The sequence below is a fragment of the Schistocerca gregaria genome, chromosome 1 (assembly GCF_023897955.1).
Source record: "Schistocerca gregaria isolate iqSchGreg1 chromosome 1, iqSchGreg1.2, whole genome shotgun sequence".
NCBI classification, from domain to species: domain Eukaryota; kingdom Metazoa; phylum Arthropoda; class Insecta; order Orthoptera; family Acrididae; genus Schistocerca; species Schistocerca gregaria.
The window spans coordinates 463,017,910-463,038,833 of NC_064920.1; the positions used below are offsets into that span (position 1 = coordinate 463,017,910).

The window sequence follows — 20,924 nt, forward strand, 5'->3', positions numbered from 1 at the left end:
AGGTTAGAATAGCCATCACTGAATTGAAAAATGGAAAGTCAACTGGAGATGGCAACATATACAATGAGCTCTTTTGATTCCGCAAAGGATTTAGCACAGTGGATCACATTCAAACCATTAATCAGTAAGTAGAAAAATTGGTGATTGCCACCTCAAAATATACCTTGCTTTTGTTGATTACAGCAAAGCATTTGATACCATCGAACACCCAAACTAACTTCAAGCATTAAGAAATCGAGTAGTAGGGGCAAAATACATGCAATTACTAAGAAACATTCAAAACAACAGCCCCGTTTGAGTTAAAACTGAAAAAACAGGCCAACCTTTTCACATAGAAAGAGGAGTTATACAAGAGGATCCCATCTCCCCAAAACTATTTTCCTGCCTACTGGAGGATATATTCAAGAAACTAAAATGGAATAAGAAATACTGAATATGTCTCAACGGCGAGAGACTAACAAATTTGAGGTTCGCTGACGACATATTCCTATTCCCCAAAACTGCAAGGGAACTGCAATCAATGCTCCAGGAGCTTTACACACAAAGCAAGATGGCGGGACTCACAATGAACAAATCTAAAATGCAAGTAATGACAAGTGGATTAGAAGCCCCAATATATCTGGAAGGAATGGAATTAATGTATGCATCCCAGTACATATACCTAGGCCAAATAATTTCCTTTAACAACAAAATGGAAAAAGAAATAAAACAGAGTTTCTCTAGCTTGGAAAGCCTTTTGAGCCTTAAAGTATATATGGCTAGACAGAGCCCTGAATAGGAGCATCAAAATGGAGGCACCTGAAAGCTGCATTTTTCCAGTGTTATTGTATGGATGTTAGGCTTGGGTTCTCAAAGCCAAAGAGAGAAACCCTCTACAGGCATGCCAAAGGAAAATGCAGAGGAAAATCCTTAACATCTCTCTGAATGACAGAATATCTAACACCTTGATACACAAGATGTCACTAACAATAGATAAAGCACAACAGGCTATGAAGACCAAATGGAAATTGGTCGGCCATGTGGCGAGGCTGCAAAACAACACATGGATTGGAGGAGCTCCCACATGGGACCCCTACATCGGCAAGAGACTCCCAGGAAGACCAAGATACAAATGGGTGGACTTACTCAGAAAACAAGCAGGAAGACAGTGGACCAGCTTAGCCAGAAACAGAAAGGAGTTAAAAGTACTAGAACAACTACTAAGTGATAGAGTGTAATTCAATATGTAGTATGCACTAAGTGCAGTACCCTCTTACGCGGACTAGCTCACCATGTGAGTCTTTAAAAGCAGCTATCACTACTTGCAAGAGGTCTTTGCCCTCTATAGGACAACATGGACTATTTTCATTCATTCATTCATTTCATTGGTTTAAATGACATGTTTCAATATCGCTGTAACTTGTATAGTTTTTGATATACGAAGAAGTTTTTAAGTAATGATGGACTAGTCTCAATGGCACACTCAGTTTGGTAGCTTTGAAATAAATGTAGCTTTACTTGATCATGTGATATTAAATATCCAAGACTTTTAAGTTGACGTTCTCGCCCCTTCCGTTGCGCCCCTTCCGTTCATTCCCTGCATCTATATGTGACGTATTTGGCTAACAGAGAAAGCCATCACATGTTCCGTACCTCTCGCACCTTGCTCTTTACTTGGAAGCCAGTAGCTGCGATTTTAAAAATTAGCACTCCTGTGTATGTCCTCGGCATCCTTCACCTTATAAACAGGTATTTTTCAAGCCCTGTTGCTTTCTGTTTACCACCTCATAAGCATCCTGATAGTCAAAGCCCGGACCTCTAAGGATAATGACACTCTTTCTTTCTTAGTTTCACGTGTATTCAGAAAATATATTTAAGCCCCCACAGTGTTGCTGTCCATCCATCCCTCATCTATATAGTCTCCAGCCCTTCAAAAAATGGCTCAATAATAATTTTAAACAACTTTGTATGGTGACTACTTATTTATCTGGATTAATCTAGCATAAAAATGGATGCTATGATGTGTGTTAACTGAAAAACTTTTGGTCATTTAAGAGGACAGACTTCTTTGATAATGCAATGACTGTCAGTATGCACCAAGGAACAGCTGAAAGCTGGTGCAAAAAACTGACTCAGTTCACATGCAGAAAATCACGTGCAGGGCTAAAGGCCAGGAAAGCTAAGAGGCGATAAGTACATGAATTTCTTAACTGTTGTGATTAATCTCTATTATGAATAATTTTATGAAAAATATTTGTTAAGTGTGTGGTTCAGGGCGGGGAGATAACTAGCAGAAGAGAAGTATAACCCCAATGGGTGTGTTAATAAACTACCTTCATTTCAGCACCAGAGAGTGTACCCTATAAAGTGGCTTACTGTCATTAGAATTTTAAGCTGATCAAAGTCCCTGTGTAGTTTGTGGTTTGTGTCAGGCAATTAGTTGTTTTATTTTTCCTCAAATAACGAACATAAAACCTTCCATTCACAGTGTGGGAACTCAAATCTGTCTCTGTTCAGTGCTTAGCCTAGACTAGATATCATTGAGAATGGCGTGCCTCTACATATGAACTCTAAATTAAAAGAAATTCCCTTCCAGCATTCAGTTGAAATAGGATTGATGATCAGTCCTCCATTTCATAGAGGGAAGCAATTTTAATAGCACTTCTGAAAGCAAGTAAGGGTGGTATGCTCAAATAATACCATTACTCTCATTTACAGTGTGAGAAAGAACCTAGAATGACTATTAGAAAAGGCTTTTTACATTGCTACCAATGCAAGTCTAGGAGGTGCTGTTCACTGCTTGATAACCTGACTTAACCATGGTGGAAGTAGCAATACAAGAAATGTTCTTGCATAAGAATATCGTTGTCAGTGTATTTTTAAGAATTCTGATGCTGGAGGGTCAACGTTATACAGCCATTTCATGACAGTGCTTCACTTTTCTGAAACAATCCTCTTCAATAAAATAGCATTTTTGTATCTTATTTGGTATAATTCTATTACATGAAATCTTACAAAAGTGTAAAGCACATAAATTAGTGTATAGAGTATCCCTCTCTCCAACATTGCGAGGCAGTGGCACTGTGCTGACTCTAGAGGGTCTTAAAATAAGCTTGTTATTTATGGAAAATATCGCATCTCTTATTTCTTTATCCAAATCTTAATACACCAATCTGCCACTTTCAGATGATGGTTTCAGCTTTGGCTCCTGCAAATTTCCTTGTTACATGTGTTATCACCTTAAGTGTTGTGAAAGCAGCTGTGGTAGCAAAGAGAGTTCCATTCAAAAGATGATTTAATTTTGAGAGCATGGTGGACTATTTTTGTAGAAGACCTGTGTAGGGAAATGAAAGATGTGGAAACTGTCCCATGTACATATGATCATTTTGTCGACTAGTGAAAACTATATCATGGAAACATATCCCTAGGGGCAGTAGAACTACAATTGGTATGATTGTAATTAAACTTGCACAACTTGAGGGGGGGCACAAAAAGCAAGCGATTGTAGGACAATGAAACTTTGTGGAATCATTTGTAAGTACATGGGGAACAGAATAGACCATTGAGAGGTGCACATTTTAATTTCCACGTGAGAGGGTAGCATTTGTTAATTACATACCATTTTTGCATTCCAGGTTACAAAAATGCATGGAACTGCACTAGTGATTTTAGGACAGTTGTTCGCAGCTTTTTGGAATGGTGGCCTATGGAATGTTCAGCTGTCATGACACAGCTCATGCACTTCTTGAAGATCACTTGTCATGTCCAGCTTTCTCAGCCAGGAAAAAGTAACTTCAATAATTTATGAGGCAGTCGACTATTAAATTCTCCCAAGAACGATTCCCAAATTGCCAGTTAATTCACCCTACCTTTGGTGTTGGGCGACAATGCCTCCACAGCATCTTTAGTTTTACATTTTATCTGTGAGAGTGGGTTTTATACTTCAATGTGGGGGGAGAGCCAATGGAGAATCAAGAAGGATGGTCTTCCTCAAGGCACCGTGCTGTCGTTGCTTCTGTAAAATTTCTGCTTTGGTGCCAACCTGTCAGAACAGACATAAGAGCTTTCATTTATGGTAATGACACAGCAGTTGAAGCCCAAGGAAGAACTCTTGAGGAGGTAGAAATGAAACTGACTACAGCCATTGAAGATCTGGGAGAATACTATCACAATAAGCACCTAAAGTCTAACCCATTCAAAACGCACGTGTGAGTGTGTGTGTGTGAGAGAGAGAGAGAGAGAGAGAGAGAGAGAGAGAGAGAGAGAGAGACTTGAGAAATAGACAAACTAGGGAGAAACTGTTAATAACTTGGTGGGGAAAGCAAGTACAATGCTGCGACACTCCTACATACCTCCAAGTAAAGCTTGACACACACTTACTTTCAAAGATCATTGTGAGAACGTGAAGCTCAGTGTACAGCTGAAACAATAATAATAATAATAATAATAATAATAATAATAATAATAATAATATGTGCAAGCTCACAGACAGCACACGGGTGGCTCTATCAAACATTCTACATACATCTGCTATAGCTGTGTGAGTGAGTGGTATCAAATGAAAACCTGAAGTATATTTTTAAATTTGTATTTAACAAAAGTGCGGCACAAGTCTGTCGTTTCTTGGCACAGTCTCCCTTTCTTTCAACACGCGTCCTCCAGCACATAGGATGTGCATGGATTCCACTTGTGGGGGTTACTTTGTTCACATGCAGTGCCATTTGCACACCCTATGTTGCACCTCTTCATTGGAAAAAATTTCTTTCCGCCCATAGCCCCTTTGAGTTGTCAAGACATGTGATATTCATTCAGTGTGAGGGCTGGTGAATACAGCGGGTGTGGCAGAGTCTTTCCCACCCCCCATATGTTGAATCCATATCATGAAACTTGTGTGATGGTTTTGTGTGTGTTTTGTCAATCATGCTTTAGCCAATAAGAGGCTTCATCACAGACACATATTGCCTATCTGTACACTACTGACCATGGACACAGCTATTGTCTTAGAAGAGAACATTTCTAAGTGTTGATAAATGATCTTGATAAAACTGTGTGTGTGTGTGTGTGTGTGTGTGTGTGTGTGTGTGTGTGTGTTAAAAAGAATTTGTCATATTAGATTTGGAAGGAATATCTTTAAAACCTAGCTATATAAAAAATGCTTCTCATATAAAAGTTGATTTGTAATTAACATTCCTGAAAACTGTATAATCAAATTTTGTAATAATTTGAAATTTTGTGAAATACCCCCTCACCCTTAAGTAAGTTTGAAAAATGAAAACTTTTGTTAAAACATAAATTAAAAAAGCTAGAAAGCTACATACATCCACATGTAAGAAAGCTGGTTCCAAAAATACAAGTTTTGGAAAGTAAGCTGTACACAATGTCCTGCCAGAGCATTTTCAAATACCTAATTAAAATATCAAGCAATGGAAAACCCAGGGTGGAATGTAACAATTTTGATGTTGAAACAACTTTGAGAGATTTTTAGATCTAGTTCTGTTGAGTTGTGATGGTGTCAATCTCCAGTTGAGAAACAGTTTAATCACAAGCTGCAGTGACTAGCACATAATCAATTCTTATCGCCAATGCTTATCAATGTACTGAAATATGCCTCATACAAATTAGAGTATTTAGAGGGTCACCCGTCAATTTGAAATACTGCTGAATTTTGTTTTATACTGTGTTCTCTGTTGTGTATATTATGAGATGAAATTTTGTTTATTTTATGTGCAGGACATAAGAAAATGTCATGTTTTAAGCACTTATTTACAAATTATAATTTCTATAATCATTTTGTATCGTGATACTGAGTTAATTATTATTTTCAGTTAACAAAATATTTGAAATGGTAAACTGAAAAAGTAAATTAATTAATTAAAATTAATGTAACATGTCAATTTAAAACATAAAACAAATCAATCATGAGACTAATAATGAATGTTTGGATATTTTAATTAGTAATATTGTGAAAGGGAAAGTTTCTGCTCGCCATATAGTGGAGATGCTGAGTTGCAGATAGGCACAACAAAAAGACTGTCACAAATATAGCTTTTGGTCAGTAAGGCCATCATCAAAATTGGATCTCACACACACACACACACACACACACACACACACACACGCACACGCACACACACACCTACCTGCAGTTTCAGGCAACAGAGGACACACTGCGAGCAGCAGCTCCAGTGCATGATGGGAGTAGTGATTGGATGGGGGTAAGGAGGCAGCTATGATGGGGAGAGGGAAGGGGAGGGATAGTATGGTAGGGTTAGCAGACAGTGACGTTCTGTCGGGGAGCACTCAGGGATGAGGTGGCAAGAGGGCAGGGCAGCTATGTGCAGTCAGGAGGTTAGATGGGGAGGGGGAGGGGAGGGAATAGTGGAAGAGGAGAGAAGTAAAAAGACTGAATGCGATGGAGGAATGAGGGCTGTGTTTTGCTGGAATGGGAACAGAGAAAGGGCCGTATGAGAGAGGACAATGACTAACAGAGGGTTATGGAAACAGGATTTATTGGAGTGAGAGCTCCCACGTGTACATTTCAGAAAAGCTGGTGTTGGTAGGGAAGGATCCAGACGGCACAGACAGTGAAGCAATCATTGAAATGAAGGGCATACTGTTGTGCAGTGTGACATCGTGTTGGGCAGTGTGCTCTTCAACAGGGTGGTCCACTTGTTTCTTGGCCAGTTTGTCGGGGGCCATTCACGTGGACAGACCGCTTTTGGTTGTCGTTCCCACACAGAATGCAGCACAGTGGTTGCACCTTAGCTTGTAGAACACATGAATGGTTTCTGAGGGAGCCCTGCCTCTGATGAGATAGGTGATGTTTGTGACTGGACTGGAGTAGGTGGTGGCGCGAGGTTGTATAGGATGGATCTTGAATCTAGGTATATTACAGAGGTAGGAGCCACGAGATAAAAGGGCTGGGAAGAGGGGTTGTGTAGGGATGGCTGAGTATATTGTGTAGGTTTGGTGGATGGTGAAATACCACTGTGGGAGGGGTGGGAAGGACAGTGGGCAGGACATTTCTCATTTCAGGGCATGATGAGAGGTAGTCAAGCGGAGAATGTAATTCAGTTGCTCCAGTCCTGGGTAGTACTGAGTTATAAGGTGAATGCTGCTCTGTGGTTGGACAGTGGGACTTTCTGATGTAGTGGTGGGAGATTGGAAAGACAAGGCAGGGAAATTTTTTTTAAAACAAGGTTGGGAGGATAATTATGGTTCGTGAAGGCTTCAGTGAGACTCTCGGTATATTTCGAAAGGGGCTGTTCATCAACGCAGATGCAATGACGATGTGTGGCTAGGCTGTATGGTATGGAATGGGTGGCAGCTGTCAAAGTAGGTATTGCTGGTGGTTTGTAAGTTTGATATGGACGGAGATACCTATGTAGCCGTCTTTGAGGTGGAGGTCAACATGTAGGAAGGTGGCTTGTTTGGTTGAGTAGGACCAGATGAAGGAAATCGGGGAGAAGTTGTTGAGGTTCTACAGAAATGTGGATGGGATGTCCTCACCCTCGATCCAAATCACAAAGATGTCATCAACAAACCTGAATCAGGTGAGGGGTTTAAGATTCTGGGTGTTTAGGAAGGATTCCTGTAGCATGGTGTGGGTGCCCATAGCCGTACCCCGAATTTGTTTGTAGGTAAAGCCTTCAATCCACAATTACTACTCCTTTGAAGGCATTACTTGCAAACAAATCCAGCTTTTTTTTCTTTCTTTTTTTTTGGGGGGGGGGGGGGGTGTCAGGTAAGGGTACATAAATTCTCAGATCAATCAACATTGGAGCTCCAAAAATCCTGATGAATTACATCAACAACCTCTTCATACTTTGAAAACAGAAGTGTGGTGTGCAATTAGTGCAAGACAAATTATTGGACCAATATTTTTACACGAAGCAATCCGTTCTGACAGGTATGTGAACAATATATGGCAAGCTTTTTCCTCCCCCACCCCCACCATCCCAAGAACCAACACCAAACAAAAAGATGTATGGTTATTTCATGCAGGAGAATGCAAGACCATGCATTGCCAGTGCTTCTATGACAGCAGTACAAAGTGTGTTTGATGCTAGGATAGTTGACTGGCCTCCTCGTTCTCCAAATATAAATCCATGTGGTTTTTATCTTTGGGGAATGTTAAAAGACAAGGTGTATGCAACCAGTCTCCTCAAGAGTTGGAAGATGGGGTTCGACTAGTCATTTCCCAATTTTCAACAGCCAGAATTCTTAGTGTTTGCCAATGTGTTTAGGAGATGTCAGGCTGTTCTTACCACAGATATACATCATTTTCAGCACCTCTTGTAAATAAATATAAGCTTAGGTTAATCAAATGACAACATTGTTTATTATTAACTCAGGGGAAGTGTGTGCGCAGCCAACTACCAGCAGCTTAGTGTCTGAGGGTCAGGCGGGGTGGTGGTGGTGGTGGTGGTGGTGGTGGTGGTGGTGGTTGCGGTTGCGCTTGCGGTTGCCATTGCGGCTGTGGCAGCAACTGGTGGCAATGCCACGCGACCTGCGGACACCTCCCGGGCGTCTTTCATGAGGCATCCTCTATTTTACAAAAAAGGAATGATTCTTGTATTATCTTTTAGGTGAAATAGGCTACATCATCTCCAGTAGAAAATTTGTTGCTTTGGATTGTTATGAGGGATCATTGTGAAGATTTGTCAATACAGTCCCGTTTTCAGTACAAAAAAACAACAAATGAAATAATTCAGCAGACCTCAAGACATGGTATTAATTTCCTAGTGTTATCAGTTCTGTCATGATTCCCATATTCCATAAACACAGTAACTGATCCTTAATTTTTCTGCCTTGGAAAAAAATTGTTTTTGTAAAACATAACTATGAATCTGTTGTTATAATTTTCACTGTCACAAGAAGAGATTACTTTAAGATTACACTTTTCCTGGTATTACTATTAAAGACCTCTGTAAAACTGTATCTTTGTAATTTCTTTTGCAGGAACCACATGAGAATGGTCCCTTGTTTGTTGAAATGCATTTCTACATGAAAGTGGCTAAGCCCAAAGACAGTAAGTTGAATTATTCAGCACAGGTAAACAGTGTTTCATTTTGTTGTGGGATCTCTCAACAATTTGTGCTTGTTAACTGCTATTGGTATTTTCCTTTTTAACTCAGTTTATCAGCTGTTTTTTTAAATACTTGTGATTAATTTTGTGATCAATCAATCTGTTTGTGTAAGTAAATAGTTGCACTATTATGATCAATGGATCAGTTTTTCTTGTTTATTTTTATTTGAAATTTCATACAGTTGAATCATTCCCAAGAAAATAGCTGCTGCATAAATTTTTAACTTACCTTATTAACACGAATGAAAGTAGTTTGACGATGCTCATTCCTTAGGTATGGATCGTAATGGTATGTTTAATTGAAGGAGACTTCAAAAAACAAGTTACAAATTATTATGGCATGCCAAATAACTTTGATTGAATGCTACAGTATGCTTCTAAGTGACTCTGATACACAACACTATTATATAAGTCACCAAGTCTCTGTAAACGACGATTGGAATGTTCTACCAATAATTCAGTTCCTCAACAATAGAAATCTGCTGCTTGGTTACGGATAAATTCAGGAAGTGGTGTATGAAGGTCCTCATCATTGGAAGATCTGTGATTGCTGGGAATTAGTTCCTCGATTTCCTGGACATTGTCGGTGGTCAGTGTTGATGGCCTTTCTCACCTGATCGGCATCATTTATATCTGTGCTGTCTTGGTCATTTCACTGCAGCTGGACACGACATAGCATTTGATCCATATACTGCTAGAATTTCATTGGGACTCTGTTTGCAACTTGGATGTTTCACCCACAATAACCACACTGTCCTGTTTACTTCAGTTTGAGTACAGGTCCAGTTGTCACACCATTTTACTCACATATTGTGATGCACCTGTTCACTATACTTACAAAACTATGTCTGCAGGAAACCCAGAACATATGCACTCCTCTGACAATGCATCACTCACATTGAAACAATGTGTGTATTTTACTTTTTAAAGGCCTCGTGTACTTAAAAGCAGTTAACTAATATTAAAATCAAAATAATTATCTATCTAACCCCCATATTTTATGTATTTATTTTGTTTGAACTTGTGCAAGTGTGCCATAAGTGCTTTCCATATCCCTAGGCACATCCTGCTACTCTAAATCTCTCTGTATCAGGAGGTAAAATATATTCCACATAATAAGTGATGTTTTCAGTATTCTGGAAGGTGCTGTTACATCTAACAAGATTGTGATAATGTAGGAGACTTTGATGCTAGTGTTTGGAATGATGAAAGAGGATATGAAGCATTCATAGTAAGCCATGGAGAAGATCACAGAAATGAGGAAGGCGAGTTATTACTAGATACATGTCTGAGAAATAAATGAATGATTCGTAATGGATGGTATAAGAAAAGAGATTTTGGTGAAAAATCAACTACATCTTATAGATTTACACTTGGAAATCATATAAACTTAATTTGTGTACAATATTAACCATAAACTATCATTATACTGCTTAATACTATGCATACTTACGCTATTTAAAATTAATAAACTAAATCTGAAAGAAAGCATTTTGAAAGAAAAAAAAACTGCTGCCTTCTCCAGTGTAGCATAGATCTGATGTTTATCCGCAGTTAGTAGCTTCAGGGTTGCCACAAGTTCTGGAAATCAGGGAATATCAGGAAATTTCAAACATGTGAGGGAAATTTGAAAAGAACACTGGAAAAATTTCATTTTTGTCTCAGTAGATGAAATGGTTTGTTTACTGTCGGTGCTGCCACCATTTCTTTCCTGTAGTCTAGCAAGTGCCGATGAGAGGCAGGGAGGTGTGAAGAGTGGTTTGTGTGGATCTGATTCTCATAGACATAGACGTCAGACATGCGTGCATGAGTGATTGTGTAAATGCGTGTGTGCTCTCGTTTTCTGACAGGCTGTGGTTGAAAATTTAGTTGTGAGAGTGTGATTGTCTTTTTTGTGTGTCTGTCTGTGGCTCAGCGATCATCTTTATGTAGAGCTGCTACCTATCCTCATTGTTATTGATTCTCAGAGTATTCGCACAAGTTATCTGTTGCATGGATTGATCACCCCTGTCTCATTTCATCAACATGTTGTCTATGAGTTGTGAATAGCTGGTCACACAAGTGGATTTCAATGACACGCCAAAACCACAGCCCATTTCTGTGGGTATGTCTAGCAAATCGGGCCTTCCAGTCTGAAGCCCATCATTTCCCACTAATTTACAGGGCCTGCACGTTGGATCTAGTCTCACTGATCTCCTCGCAGCCATGTCTGTTTGTGTGCAGCGGATTTTTGTGGTTTATCCATGGACCCAGGACTGTGGTGCTCCTTGGCAGGCCACAGGCCATAGGCAATAAATTTCAGGAATTAAGACCTTCTGACAGGTAGTACATTGCACAGTGTGGAGTTTAATACACCTTTTATTTGTTAGACTACATTTCGGCACTTAAAGTAGTTTATATGTTAAAAAGTATGGGCGATAAGAAGAACAAAATTTCAACAGTCTCTGGTGATTTGTACGCTATGTACTTACGTATTTCTTGAAAGAAAAATCACACAATACGTATAAAATATGAGACATTTCACAGTAGGTAATAACCAACAATAGAAAATATAGTAGAACCAACAATTTATTGGTGGTCACCTATAGAATTGGTTTACACAACTTATTCCTGCCTTACACACTTCTTTCAAGAGGCCTGCTTTTCTTCTGAGGTTATTTCTGAAATCAGTGAAGGTATTTTAAATCTGTCTTATGACTCCAAGGAAATGTGTGTTTTTATCAATAAATGTATTTTGTTTTATTGAAATAAAATAACATCAGTGTTCTTAAAGAAATACACATACCATTTGTCTTGCTTTTTCCACCTAAGAACAGGTTGTTACAAAAGATATTGGTCTTATTAATTTTTGCTCACATCAGGAAACGCCATGTGCCCTTTTTTAAAATAGATATTTCCTTGTTTGGCTCTATTGTTTTGTGCACTGTAGCTGCAAAGATGGATTTAAACTACCTTTAGTTATAATAAAGCAGGTGTGGACAATATTGTCCATAGCTGCTTTATAACAACTAACACTAACAACACTGTGGTGCACAGTTGGAATACAGTCTAGAATTTTTTTCAACCATCTCTTTGTACACCTTACGTTTTACATCCTCTTTTGTGTAATGTCCAGGTGTCAATTCTCAGAAATAAAGTATTTCATGGTACAATTGTATGTTTTTCAATATCATCATTAGTCCAGCCCCTTCATTATGTTTGTAGCAACTAAAACTTGCTGTTTCTTGAAAACCACCCACTCAGAAATGGCAAATTTCAAATAACAGCTAAATTTCACTTCTTTCCTTGTTAAAATTTAGTTCATTGGCCAAAAGAAAGTGGAGTTTGCACAGTGTCACTTCGCTAACATCCTAATGCACTTGCAGTTGATAGAATCCTGGTCAGAAGCTTATGATAAATCACATTTTCGGTATAAAAACAAATGTGTAATTCCAGACATATTGCACAGTATGAATCAAGTCTTTTGCTCTCAGCAACCTTGTGGGAGATGGCCAAAATCATCCATGTGGAAGAGCTAAGCACTCCGAGGCAGTCACATCGATCAAAAGACAGCGGACATTCACATTTTTGTCAGTGTTTGCCAAATGAAGTGCTACAACTGTTAAGTGATGCATAGACTCTTAAAAGCTGCACATCATCTCACTGACCTTAATGGGATTTTATCTTCAATGGCTGCATTTTTTTACCCTGACTTTTTAGTTGTGCATAATAGTGACACTTAAGTGAGTGACAGCCTTTGGCATTTTCGACATACTCTTGCATAGCTTGATGTAACCTATCCTTTTCTAATGTCAAGTTTTGGCATTCATTGTGGAAGCTTTCCACTGGTTTTTCAGTGAAGAGGGAAGACCGGCAACGTATGCCTTGTCACCCTACTTTCCAGATGTTTCTATTCTTTGTGCTCCTCTTTAGATGAGGGGGCTGATTTCATTAAGTCCTTTTTCAATGAGCATGCGTTCTGAAAGCAGACATACCCATCTATTGAAAACCACTTTTCTTACCGTGCTAGCACATACCTTCCAACTCTCCTGATTTAAGTGTCAGACTCCTGATTTTCAGCTTTTTCTCCTGCCCCAAGATTATTCCATTATTTTTCCAGATTTTTAGCTAATGATCATCAAATATGACACTTGTTTTGAAAACCCATTTCAGTTTTTGGGCAATTGTGGAAGGTCCTTTACTTATTAGTCTTTTTAATTGCTGTCCTCCTCAGAGTTTGTAGAAATCGGGAAGCCGTGCGTGACATGCTATAGGCTGTACTTTTTCCTCTTTCCTGTGCATTTTTTTAGAAAGTATACTCATATTGCTCAGTTTTGTACTCTGTTTGGATTTGCGTTTGATGGTTGTCACTGTACCAGTTCTACCAAGTTAGTGGTTTTCCCACTAAATCCGGTGGTTCTGAGTACCATATGGCTAGTAGGAATTATGGCAGATCTTAAAACATATTAGGGTGGTTTTACGGAAAAATTACTTTTAAAAATCACTTGATCCATTCAACTTGCAGAAAACAGCACTATGTAAATTATTAATGTCTACTAGCTCTTGAATTTATCACCCTAACATTTATAAGACACAGTATTCTATTCTCTTTCCTGTATTGTTATACGTTCTAGTATGAATAAATCTGCAGCGGCATGCATTGAATATACCTACAGTGCTGGTGTTAATGTGGTGTTTTTTACAGCACTGGATATATTTTAGTGCTAAACATGGCTAAAGTAAAGGCACAGTATGCCCAGAAATGTCGTGCTGAATGGCTGTGTGATAGTAAGTTTTCAAACTGATTAGAAATAATTTTTGTCAGGGACACAATAGCCTCTTGCAAATTTTGTCTCAGTACTTTGTTAGCACCTTATGTCGACACATAAGACATAGTGGCACAAAAAAATCGCAAGACAGCTGCAGCACCTAAAACAAAAGTACCTTTCAAAACCATGAAAGAATCTTTCAAAGTGAATCAAGCTGTGGATTCCGTTGCATGTCATTTGGGTGAGTTGTACATGAGTAAATTCAGGCAATGATGTTGTCAGAAAATTTTAAATACATAGCACAAAGTTTAGTGCAGCTATAAAAAACAGTTAATAACACATTTAAAAATACAGAATGGGAAATATCAGGGAATTTCATTTGGGGAAACTTGTGGCAACTCTGAGTTTACTATTTACTTGATATCATTGGTATTTTTTAAAGATAATTTGTACCTACAGCTGTTAATACTGAGTCATATTTAGAGTACTTTGCCACTTGTTTTGCAGTTTTACAACAAACACTCCTTTATGTGTAACACACTATTAGTGCTTCCCTGACACTCACCAACGAAAAGTAAGATGTCCCTGTTTTCCTCTAATAGACTAATCAAGTCCCAATATGCAATTATGATAATATTAAATTGACCTTTTACTCTTTGTGAACCAACATGTATGTATGTCAGATGAAATGCACTCTGGAGCAAGGGTTCTCAACCCATTGGTCACAATCAACTGGTCTATTGCCACGGCGGTATGAGTCAGATCTTTCAGATGCATGCACAAATTTCTGAAGGAACATTGCAGCATTATTCTTAGCACCGCAGGCACTGCAATATAGTATTTATCCGCCAACACCAGGTAGCGACTTTCAATTACAATGCCCTCCCCTATATAGAAAATAGGTACTCTGTGTATGAGTACAGGTTGTGACACAGAAAATATAACATGTGGCAGTTCGGGCCTGGCTATGAGTCACACATGGATAGCTAAAGTGGTTAAAGTGACAGCTTGCGTAAAATGAAAAAATCTAGGTGAGAGTCCTGGTCCAACACAAATTTTCATTATTGTTTTTCCCTGATGGTTGTTCATATTCGCAACTGCCAATACATTTAATGTATTTCATAATGGCTGTAGTCACAACCAGAGACGCACACTGCGCCACATTTGCCCGCCCAAATCTATCTGTGGCCGACCGATCCGTCCTGTTGCCCGTACTGCGGGTGCCGCCAAGCCCAGGTGTCAACAGGGCTCAGCACAGCAAGGAAACAGACAGCAATGGGAAGGCAGGAATGAGCTGGCCATACATGTGCAGAATTGCTTTTTGAATCATCTGCACTCCTTTGAGAATCATGAAGGTTTGATACCCTAAAACAGGGTGTTCTTGATCCTCCACAAAGAAAAAACACGTAATGTAAAATGGTGGATGTTACACAAAAAGGTATGCACTGTAACGTGGAAGTAATTGAATTCAATGCAAATGGCTTAATAGCCCTAACAGTTTTATAATGTTTCACATTTCACCTGTAATGAATCAAAAGGGCAGGTAAAATCTTTAGACAGTTGGTAGGTCTAGCATTCGATATTAAAGTAGTTTACACTTCTCTAGTAATCTAAAAGTTTTCGTGGCAATAGACCGGTTGATTGTGACCAATGGGTTGAGAACCCTTGCTCCAGAGTGCATTTCATCTTCCTCGAAATTTGTTGAGGAGGATCCACCTGCTTTATGTGTGACATAACTTTGAAACAAACCACAGAAGGTCGTTTTAAAAATTACTTTCGCTGTGAAGTTAGATTCTTGATTTATTTTTTATGCATGTGTAAGAAGGAAAAGCCTTTTACACAGATATGTAGATGAGGCAGGTAATGAACTTGGTACCACTTTATTTGATAGCATTGGAAACTCTTGTCTTTAAGCTTAACCAGAAGCTTGTCAGTGACAAAGATGTATTTTCTGTAACATAGTCACTGAAAGTTTCTAGTACCTGCTCATTTCATTTACACTAAATGTAGATTCCAAAATTATTGTCTTTTCCAAGCAATTGTCAATCCAGTTGTTATTACTATACTAGATAGAGCAGGGAAATAGTCTTCAAAATCTTTCCAAATATCTTCAAATATTGCTTATTTTATTCTTGACGTTTTCATCCAAAGTAAGATGAATTTCTACTAGGAAATCATGAAGGGTGTCAAACCACTCAGTTTGATTGGAATTTAGACAGATTTCGCTAACTGCAAGGCTTTTAATGAACAATTCGACATAGTCTTGCTCATTGCACAGGTTTGTTTGGTCCAGTATCAGTAGAGTAGTAGGCCTACAACTTTTGATTTAAAGAAAATTACCTTTTATGTATTTTGTATAATGGTTTATTTTGGTTATAGTGTTGTTTTGTGATTAAATCTTTGCAAATTTTAAGTCGGTAGATTTCTAAATAGACTAAATGGTATGTAGGAGATATCAAGCCTAAAAAGGTTGAGCACTCCTACTATAGAGAAACATTTTGTATACAGTTGTGGTATCTGAAGAGCTGTTGCCTACCTTTACCTATGATGCAACAGATCTACTCAACAAACTCCTTATAAACCTTTCATGCATATTGTAATTCTGTGTGTGTGTGTTTGTGTGTTTTGTTCATGTGCCTGTCTGCCGGCGCTTTCCCGCTTGGTAAGTCTTGGAATCTTTGTTTTTAATATATAAAGATTCCAAGACTTACCAAGCGGGAAAGCGCCGGCAGACAGGCACATGAACAAAACACACAAACACACACACAGAATTACTAGCTTTCGCAACCGATGGTTGCTTCTTCAGGAAGGAGAGGGAAAGATGAAAGGATGTGGGTTTTAAGGGAGAGGGTAAGGAGTCATTCCAATCCCGGGAGCGGAAAGACTTCCCTTAGGGGAAAAAGAGGACAGGTGTACACTCGCACACACACACACACACACACACACATATCCATCCGCACATACACAGACCAGTATAAAAGTAATATATATATTACTTTTATTTCACTAGTAACCTGTGACCTTTTCTTGATTTACAAAAGTAATCTTTAAATTACATACCTGTATGCTATGACCCTTATAAACATACACATCAAACAGTCTTTTCAATATCCATAGTAATACCTTGACTGCTGTTCACCTAGCCATTTATGGTATATCCAAAATGCAAGTTTTCTTTACTAATTTCAAAGACCCAGGTTTATGTACTGCTTTAGGATATATTTTACAGGAAGTCATTTCCATCACTTTCCCTCATCTTCTATAGCAGGGGGAGGGTTCAATATGTTGCCTGCAGCATCTTCCCCCTCTACTACCATGGCGTCGCCTCATAAAAAAACACACTCATGGGTTGCTTGTGAATCATGACACTAAAAGAATCTGTACAACACAAGCCATAGAACTGAACTCATTGTTGAGAACCACAGTGTGCTATGAATTCATGCTATATGGCTTCACAATACTATACTAGCTTTGTGTGCTCTTTCTTTTCCAAGCTTCCAAAATACCCAGACTCTTAGTATTTGAGCTTTCTAGCTTTACATTGTTGGGTGGCTCCATAAACTGCAAGAACAGTACATACATTTTTGTGTTTGAATAACCCTCCTGTCACATTATTTTGAATTGCTCAGGTCATGCATGTATGATAAAACTGACTTCCAGTTATTGGAATAAGGAACTAGGTATTACTAAACATCACGCCAGAATATAACCATGATTTTTTTTTATTTTTTTACCAGGAGCCAAACACTGCAATGTACACATTTATTCCACAAAGGAATATGGAAAACCCTTTTGGGGCTGTGACTTGTTTTAATAAATTATTTACTGGTCCAAATAGTTTTTATTTAGTAGTACAACACAGATTGCAAATTTATTCTCCTGAAACAGAACAGAGCGCTGTCTTGCATTGCAATGAGCATTCCAACATTGCATGTCTCTTACTAACTGTCAGAATGATTACATCCTTATCTTCGTAGGGTAAAGCTCTACAAAATTCTGTTTATTGTTATAGGATCCTTTGAAAAGAGATTTTAAGGTTCGCTAGTTAGCATCACTTACGGACATTGCTTGCAGATGTACTTTATCACGGTGTATACGACCTGGGAGATCAGGGAAAAACCCGGGAATTTTTTATCTGGCAGAAAACCAGAAAAAACGGGAATTTTTCATTGTTTTAGTTTTCTGTTAAATTTTTGTAATTTTGACTGGTAAGAGCCCGTACTCTAACATAGGATATTACCTAAGAAAGGATACTACTGCAGAATAATACTTCAACAATAAAACATAAACTAGAGAAGAAAAAAAAAACGAAAATAAATTGAAAAGGAAATGCGCCATATACGACGACGACACACAGTGCTCATGCAAGCGTCTGCCAACAGCAAAATGTGTCAAAGGCCTTAGGAGGACTATGCAATGCTTCATAACAACAAATTGCCTCCACTGAGCGTGAAGTCAGATTCGTTTTAGCACGTACGAGCGGGCTCATGCGCAAGCGCAGTTGAGTTGTGTTTGAGTAGTAGATTCTCCTGCTTCTGGAAAAAGGAATGTGGCTGTTGGCTGTGCAAGCAGTCACAGCAACCAGCTAGTTCCAACAAAAAAACGGGGCGCAAAATTCATATTCTGGAGGAAAAAAAACTTTTCACAAATCGATTACTCATATGATTTTGAAGTGCATTCCTGTTGGTTTTTTAACATTACTGAACACATTTTAAGTACGTTTCTGAATGAATCTGAAGTTGATTTTTGAATGCATGTGTAGTGTATGTGATGTCTCTTGTCAGGAGAATCCTTGTTGCATCTAGAAATAAACTTTCTGCAGACAAAAGGGAAGGGGGCTATACGATCTGGGCGGAGTAAAGCCGAACGAATGAACACTAATGTGGTTGGGTTGGCGAATGATCAGCATTGTTCTAATTGCTAGCTAAATCCATAGATTCAGACTACCAGACTGGAAATAAACGACCAACACGAACAACACGTGAGAAATATTATGTATTATCTTCTTGGTGTATCCAAGAAAAATTGTTTTGGCCAGATCTCGATACTAGTAAAAATCTGTTCTACAGTCCCCGGTTAGCAGCCGCTTAAGTTATATTCTGGAAGTAACACAGAAAACGTGTTGTATGGACATGTAACAAGGCCTAACTGGAGAATAGTCGCGGGATTACTAAACCTGTGATTCTAGCAGGGTTAGTGAAGTTAATCGGCGAACAAGTTTTGACAATGGCAGGAATAGCTACAGAATTGGTGATGTCAAGATTGTTTGTTACAACGAGGAATGAGAAGAAACGGGGACATCACACACATTATGGAAGAATAAGACATTTCTAAATTTATTTGAAAATTTCATAGTACTACTTATCCCATGCTTGAGAAACTGGTGCGTATGAATGAAATGTGAAACTATTTCCCAACGTAAAGCTTTTTGCTTGTAGTAAGTCTAATAGGCATTTGATATTGGTACTTCGTAAATTATATTCTGTTGTGTTGTAAAAATGACCATTTGTGCCAAAATAGTCTCGTTTATTTGGTGTGTTGCAAAATTGCTGCAATATTAGAAATGCCTATTTTGTTTTATCTAGCAGACAGTGACAAAATACCAATCTTGGGTATTATTAGTATTAACAGGTTTTTCAGTATTATATAACGATATTTCAGTTTTTCATGTAGCAAAACGTTTGACAAACTTTGATGAGGTAATAGATTCTTTCGCAGAAAGGAAAACATGCCATGTGAAGCTGTAGCAAGATTAGAGAGAGAAAAAAATGCTAGGAGCTAAGGATTGAAGAAATGTGTAATTTCTTGCCTTGTCTCTTGTCTTTATTGGTTTTATGTATCCTGTATTTAATTTTATGTCACACAAAACAGCAAGTTATTAGCTAATAGGAAATAAAGAGTGCAAATTTTCTGAAGAGTTCTTGTTCTCCCGAGTACAAATCATCGCATTCGCTCTTAATTGCGAGACTGATTTTTTTTTTTAAAAAGAGGGGCAGGCTGTCATATCAGCAGGCTGGGAGCAGAAGAGCCACCACAGGACATTTCAATTTCCACTTTCCTGAATATAGTTTGATGGCATCCACTACAAAATATACAAGTTTCAATTCTACAGAGGGAAATACAGTGACTTGGGGTAGAGGGATGCTGTATGAAGAGGTGTGGCACTGCATTTTGGCCCACTTAAGACCAAATAACGTGTCTTATATTTCCTCAAATACATATGTTTTATGTTTCAGACTTTTCAGAAAGATGTGCACTACAAGATGAACACATTTTTGAAAATTCGACTTTTTTTTAAATTTTATTTTATTTTTTAGTGTTTGCTCGGTTAGCAAATATCATAGATCTGGGGCTGATACGCAGAGGCGCAGAGCAGTCAGAGTTATACTGGATAGTCTCCGCGTGACCAGTTTTTACATTTAGTGATTTTGCGGTTTCCCCTTCGTTTAGTCTTACGTCAAATGTGGCTGGAAGCTATCAAGTGAACTAAAATACATTGACATAATTAATGGAAGGCTAAAATATGGTTTCAGATTTTATTTTATTTCCACCTTTCTGACACTCAAGCATTAATCGCCTTGCAGAACTGTGAAGTTATTTTTGTCTGTTTGCTTAAGAAATTTGACTTTAATAACCTTTTCCGAAGAGGCAGTCAATGTATTTGAAACGAAAGGTTTAATTCCACAGTACTGGCTAGTTTCAACTGTTTGCTGCACTTAAAGTGCATGTTTTCATTTTTCAGCACGTATGGCAATATGCCATAATAAAGAGCCAAACATGATATAATACGGTACTGGTGCTTCAAGAAAAGTTACATCCCGAAAACCAGACTGAAAAGCTTAATATCAGTTCGAGGTCTACTTCATAGGGAATCTAGACATTCGAATGTGCGCTTTAAGTATGCACTTTAAATGTGCACATTTTAGTATGGTTCACGAAATTCCGATGCTCTTTGAGTACCCTCTGATGTTTTGTTTCTTTTATGACATAATGTGTGATCTTTCAATGTTTTACTCGTCATACAGATGGGCTTCCGACGCCATGGTAGCTGTGCAAGCGCGGTGCCGCCTGTTATCTGCGCTCTCTAGCAACTGCTGAAATGAACCTAT

At 38.4% G+C, this 20,924-nt stretch overlaps 1 protein-coding gene across 1 annotated transcript in view; it reads left to right on the top strand.

Annotated features, from left to right (window-relative positions):
• The window catches only part of LOC126352566 (serine/threonine-protein kinase VRK1), a 223,389-nt gene that overhangs the window by 96,252 nt on the left and 106,213 nt on the right, over positions 1–20,924 (top strand). The window contains exon 4 of the mRNA XM_050002697.1: positions 8,941–9,010. Within this exon, the coding sequence (XP_049858654.1) occupies positions 8,941–9,010 (70 nt within the window). The remainder of the gene's footprint in view (positions 1–8,940; positions 9,011–20,924) is intronic.